This window comes from Teleopsis dalmanni, unplaced genomic scaffold (assembly GCF_002237135.1).
Source record: "Teleopsis dalmanni isolate 2A unplaced genomic scaffold, ASM223713v2 unscaffolded_contig_2657, whole genome shotgun sequence".
Taxonomy (NCBI): Eukaryota; Metazoa; Arthropoda; class Insecta; order Diptera; family Diopsidae; genus Teleopsis; species Teleopsis dalmanni.
The window spans coordinates 1-6,543 of NW_024034039.1; the positions used below are offsets into that span (position 1 = coordinate 1).

The 6,543-nt window shown below is 27.3% G+C and overlaps 2 protein-coding genes across 2 annotated transcripts; both read right to left on the reverse strand.

Moving 5' to 3' along the window:
* Window positions 1-855: 855 nt before the first annotated feature.
* On the reverse strand, window positions 856-5,482 carry LOC119664788 (helicase POLQ-like; the record flags this gene model as incomplete). The annotated part of the gene is given in 9 exon segments (XM_038074201.1): window positions 856-1,075; window positions 1,160-1,294; window positions 1,996-2,871; window positions 2,927-3,383; window positions 3,446-3,591; window positions 3,655-3,860; window positions 4,009-4,282; window positions 4,379-4,557; window positions 4,611-5,482. Coding segments are annotated over 9 exon segments (3,132 nt in total). The 5' UTR covers window positions 5,383-5,482.
* A 28-nt stretch (window positions 5,483-5,510) lies between these two features.
* LOC119664789 lies at window positions 5,511-6,506 on the reverse strand (the record flags this gene model as incomplete). The annotated part of the gene is given in 2 exon segments (XM_038074202.1): window positions 5,511-6,151; window positions 6,218-6,506. Coding segments are annotated over 2 exon segments (603 nt in total). The 3' UTR covers window positions 5,511-5,585.
* Window positions 6,507-6,543: the final 37 nt, after the last annotated feature.

Consider the following 6,543-nt stretch of genomic DNA (forward strand, 5'->3'; position numbering starts at 1 on the left):
ATTCATAATGGTATTCTAAAAGACTGTCCTCTCCAATACAGCAACTCTGTTACTATTCGTTGAAACGGCATTCAATTTGGTGATCCATCAGAGATATATTTTTAGTCGCATTTAATTACGAATAGATGACCTCTCGCCAAAAAACTATTTTTAAAATATCTTGTTTATGTTGGAACCCATTTTGTGTTTGTTATATTATAATGAGACTTTCACGCAGTTATGGTTTTAAAACTCTTAAAATAAAACGAAATAATTTAATTTTATAAGAACGATTGAAAATATATACGCAAATAACAAGCAAATAACAGGCAAACAACATTTTATAATGAATTATAATGAATAGTTTTTTTACAAAATTTACTGATATTAATTGATATTAATTTTTATTATACTAACTATATGTTTCTTTTTTTAAGGTCAACTCATCATATTTAAAAACTATGTGCGATTGGAACACCAAACTCAAGCCACTGTAACATCCAAACTAAAAAGTTTACCAATGCTTATCCTGCGAAAATAACTGCAGATTATTAAGATTGGTATCAAGGATTTCAACAATATTCTTAGAAATAAATAATTTTTAGAAAATACTCAAATATCGTGATAGTAAGAGGCAAATATAAATATTTGTCTTTAAATTAAACTTAGTGTTTGTTATTTTTTGATTTAATTTTTTTTTTTAGTTTTCTTTTAACGATACTATTTTAATTTTAAATTTAATAATTAAAAACCATTGATTTTTCTATTATTATTTTATTGCAAATTTTTAATTATGAAATTTTTATTTAAATATCACTAAACTGAAAACAAATTATTGCCTATAAATTATATAAATTAAAATTATACAATTTGAAATTATAAATTAAACGTGTGTATTCACAATATATGCACGTGTTAATGAAAACTTAAAACTTAAGTTTAAAATAACAAAAAACAAAAAAATAAAATAATTTCAAACAAACAAATTAATTACATTTCTTAATCTATTTTATTCTGGTTCCTCAGTTTGATGTAAACATAATTTGATTGCCTCAGTCTCATCTTCTAGTACGTCCAATTTTTTCATTAAAATTATCTGTAGAAAAATGATTTATTATTTATTATATAAATTTAAATTATTTATTATATAAAACTGAATTTATATTTATATGTATCTTACCTTGGCAGCTGATATAATCTCTTTAGCAACCTTCAAAGGCATATGTTCAATAGATTTCACCAACTGCATTGGACGACATTTCGCAATATCCTCGATAGTTTTAAAACCAGCAGCATAAAATTGCTTTGCACGATTCTAAATAAAAAAATAATAAAAAAAATAATAAAAAACTAATAAAAAACTAATAAAAAACTAATAAAAAACTAATAAAAAACTAAATTATTACAGTACAATTTAAAAGTTTCAACGTATAAAATTGAAAAATAAGTTATCAATAATTATCATTAACATAAAAGTCCAATTAAAAATTATATACAATAATAACTAATATAAAAAAAAATTATAAAGAATATAATTATTTAAAACTATTTATTGTAATATATATAAATAATTAATAAATGAATAAATAAATAATTTATAAATATATTATAACATTATTATAAGTTATAAACGTATTATATATTATAATAGTATAATTATATATTATAATATCATAATACATTATAATAGTAGAATAATATATTATAATAGTATAATAATATATATATATATATTATAATAAAAATAATATATTATAATAGTATAATAATAAAAAATTATAACAGTATAATAATTATATAATAATATAAACGTATATTATAATAGTATAATAATATATTATAATAGTAGAATATAATATTATAGTATAATAAATTATTATAATAATATAATAAAATATTATAATAATATATTATATTATCATAATATATTATATTAAGTATAATAACATTAATCTATTAAAAATTAAAAAACTTAAGAAAAGTTAATAACTACAACAATAAACAAAATAAAATTACAATCTTAACAGCAGGCAGTTCCATTAGTGGTTCCAATTCAATTGTACCACAACGATCCATTTTTGCACCAATTCTCTCAAATAAAGGTTTGTAGCACCAAAATTCTTCCACCTGTTCACATAAACGTACTATTGCATTGGCAGCTGCTGTAGATTGGCTGACTAAATTTTGTAGCGAGCCGCGTTCAATATCAAATTTCGTAGCAATTGCAGGTATTGGCAATAAATTCAATATATCAATCAGTATTAGTACCTTAAACAATCTATTTAATTTTAACTCCATTTTTCCTTGTATTGAAAGAGTTTTTCTTATTTTAGCTGCGATTGCTTCTGTTAAACCTACAAGTTGGAATAGTTTTTGTGTTGTGTCATCTAGAGATGTGTACTCTCGAAATAGTATAGCTGCATTAGCTGCAAATAATTCATCGCCAGTTGCATTTGAATTAAAGCAAACAACTAAGTAAAGAAGGTGTGCATAGTTTGTTAAAATTAAATGTTTCTGTGCATTTTTTAATTCATAATAAATGTTATATGTTCGTTTGTAATCAATACCAGCTTTAAATGAAGCTTTACCAATAGTTGTCAACTGAAATTTTGTTGATTTGCCAATAAATAGACGACGTTCTTGTGTTGTTATACTTTTCATATCATTTCTTATATCTTGACTAATAATTATTGATGCTTGCTCACTTTTTTCCCTAGAGCAAATTTCTAGTATTCTGTTTTTGAACATCTCTCGTATCGAATTCATTACAAGAGTCTCTGTTTTTAGACCAAGTTGTTCAGCTTGTACAGCAAGTAATGTACTATTTAAAAGTTGATATAAATCACGACGACAATGTGCTAAGTTCAAACCTATTGAACTTACTATAAGACTCTAAAAAATATTCAAAATTACTAAAATAAACAAAATCTACATATAAGCTATTTACCTGAATACCTAAACCATCTATATTGTCTAAGGAACTAACAGCTTTATCCATTGGCGAAAATAACATTTCTCCAACACGAACATTATCTTGGCACGCACTTATGAGTATACTCTCACCAGCTTCACCCATACCCGCACGACCCGCTCGTCCAACCATTTGCTTATATTTACATAGAGTCATAAATTCAGCACCAATATAGGGGGCGCGAATTATTACACGTTTAGCTGGTAGATTAACACCTGCTGCCAAAGTGGACGTGCAGCAAATAACACTGATTACATTGAGTCTATATGCAGTTTCAATGAATTTGCGTTCATCTGTAGTCAGACCTGAATGATGATATGCAACACCAAACGGTATTGTTTTTGCTAAAACTGGACTTAATATGCCACATATTTTTTCAAGCGCATCCATCAGATCATTCTTTTCACTTTTTTGGTGCTCCAAAAATCTGGATCTATTTAAATTAATAAAATTTATTAAAGTATATCGGTGTGCAAGAGTATAAAAGATACTGACTTCGGTAAAATTTGTGTTAAGAGTAAAGCTACGTTTTCACAGTTTTTTCGTGTAGGACAAAATATTAAACAACAATGCTTAGGAGCACATTCCGTAACTAGCCCAGCTAAATGATCTGGATCACAACGAGCAACTGACTCAGTATACTGTAAAATAATTAAAATCTTATATTGTAAAATTGTAAATGTTATCTTGTTTTGAGTTCGAACCTTGAAATTAACACTTCTTTTAAAGGTAAAAACTTCTTCCAACGTTTTCCCAGCAGCATTAATTTGTAATATATCTCGACCACATTTTATGTATTCTTTTAGCTCTACAGGACGAAATCCTCTTGAATATACGTCAGCATTTAAAAATGTAGAAATTTCAGTTAGATTTCCTATAGTCGCACTCATTCCAACAACCTGTATTTTAGCTGTAACAAATATAACAAATTTTAAGTCAAATCAACGTTAACATATAATATTGTAATTCAGTTGGTAAGAAGTAAGCAACACTTGACCATCTAAAAAAACGATTGGCTCCAGGATGTCAAATCTATGACAATCATTATTAATAATTACCATTTATAAACATAACTTTTGTTAGCATTGTTTCGAGTACCGATCCCCGACCCTTTTCTCCAATTAAATGTAATTCGTCTACAACAACTAAGCCAATTTCATTTGCACGTCCAGCATCAATTAAACTATCAAGTAAAATTGCACCTTTTTCAATAGAAGCTATATATATACTTTTCCTTTTAATGCGCTTCGATGGTGGACACTTTCCTTTACCAGACGTGTACTCATCAACAATGAAGTTCAGTGATATAGCAAATGGTGACATTGCGCTTACCTAAATAACCAAAATCATAGTTTTTATTTATAAATATTCTAATACAATATTAAATTATTATAAATAATTATTATACATGTTATTCGTGCAACTTACTTTCTCTTGAACAATTGATACATATGGAAGTATAAAGAGAACATTCTTTTCCCGGCATATTATTTCTCTCAACATTAAAATTTCCGCAACTAATGTTTTTCCGCCACTGGTCGGTAAAGCATATATTAAATTTTTTCTTTGCCTTATTGCTGGTAGATTTAAACATTCATCCTGCCATTCTAAATAAAGAAATTTATTAAATGATTGAAGTATAATATATGCTACTACTCACCATATAAACCCGTGATGGATTTATGCTCGAGTATCATTTTCTTTACACTATCTGGTAAACCATAAAAATTGCCTTTTGATGGTATATCATTTTTTTCTTCAACAAATATTTGTGTTTCCCAATTTAAATGCGACAAATCGGCAATTTCTTTGTGGGAACTATTTGCACATTGATTTGATTGAATCGTACGATTGCGTATTTCTTCACTTGTCTCATATTGAGAACCTTGAATATCTTCTAGCATTGAAACCGATATCATGGAATCATCGTTGGGAATATGTTTATTCTTTTGATTTGGTATATTTGGTACTTTAAAAGCAACATCTTCCAAGAACTTCTGTGTATTTTGTATTGCAAAGTCGTCAGGCAGCGAATCACTAAATAAATCCTTTTCAGAATCTTGTATATAATCATTTATGTCGATATCTGAAAATATTACGTCGCTGTTGTTGATTCTGTCAGGAAAATCTTGCACTAAAGGCGTACCACCTAAATTACCATTTTCTGATTCAGGTATATTTATATCGCCAAAAAGGCTATCATCTATGCAATTATGTTCAAAATCATTTATGTTACTTTTACGTTCATTAAAAGTCCCAACTTTATTATCAATTAGATTCTCTATCTTGGAATTTGAGAAAAAACTATCATTATCATCGGAATCAGGCCAAAATAATTCCTGGCTATGTCGATCATAACTTTCACTTGTTGAGCTTCGTCTTCGCTTTGTAGTAATTACTTTATTTTCTATATTTTTGCAATTCGTCGTCATTACTGCCCATAAGGTAATAATTTAAATTTCTGAATATTATTTACCCGCAAATTATTTTTCAGCTGATAACTTACTATTGAGCCGCTGTTTTTTTACAGCGGTTAACAAATAAATACACCACACATACATACATACTATAACTAGAATATTGTACATTTTATTTTGTTTGATTTAAAAATTTATGAATCTATTATTACATTATCTTAATTATAGCAATGTTTTTTACGTTCACGATCTTCCATTTTCTTTCTTTGCATTTGTAGCATTTTCTCCTTCATTATTTCATATTCAGTTTTGTGGGATTTATTACGTAGAACTGAATTCTTAGCTGGAACTTCATCAATGTTAGTTTTAAATAAAGAATTAGGAGTTGATTCTGTCCAAGCATTTTTTCCAATTTCTTTTTTTACAGGTACAAACTTTACGTTATTTTCCTCGGCTACAGAAGTCTGATTAGTGTCCTCGCTTTCAGAATCTGTTACCTTGTCGTCAAGAATTTCATCACCATTATCGGTGGACAGATTACTTGCCAATAAATTCATTAACTCTTTATGCCGTCTCTCCAAGTTCTTTTCCCTTTCATTATTCATTTGAATTAAAGTACTTTTTATTGTACTTGCTAGGTGTGTAAAGCCTTCGCGTAGCAACTGTTGGACGTTAATAGCTTCCAACGGTGTGTCGGTCATCAATTCCTCATCTTCACTCATTTGCATCTTTTGTACATCTGTTAAAATTTCTATTATACGCTTGCGTTTGTTTGGTACAGTTTCTAGTTTAAAAGAGAAAAAAAAATTTATAAAGCTGGAAATCACATTTTTTATAATATTAATATTACCTTGTCTACTTTGGTCTCGTCGAGAAGTTTTAGACATTGTCGTTACCCAATTATTTTTCTTATAAAAATATTTTGAATGTATACAAATTTTTGCCTATTGTGCGTTTGTAAACAATTTCTGAAGCATCAATACAGCGGCTACAGAAACAGCTGTTAATATTATTTCATAACCTATAGGGAAATGTTAAAATGTATTGTTTATTAAAGCAAGCAAGGAATTCTTTTAATATTTATTCAAATATAAAACAAATACAACATTTGGGAAATAAATGGTTACATAAAACAAATGGTAAATAAATATAAAATAGAAAAATTTCAATATAATA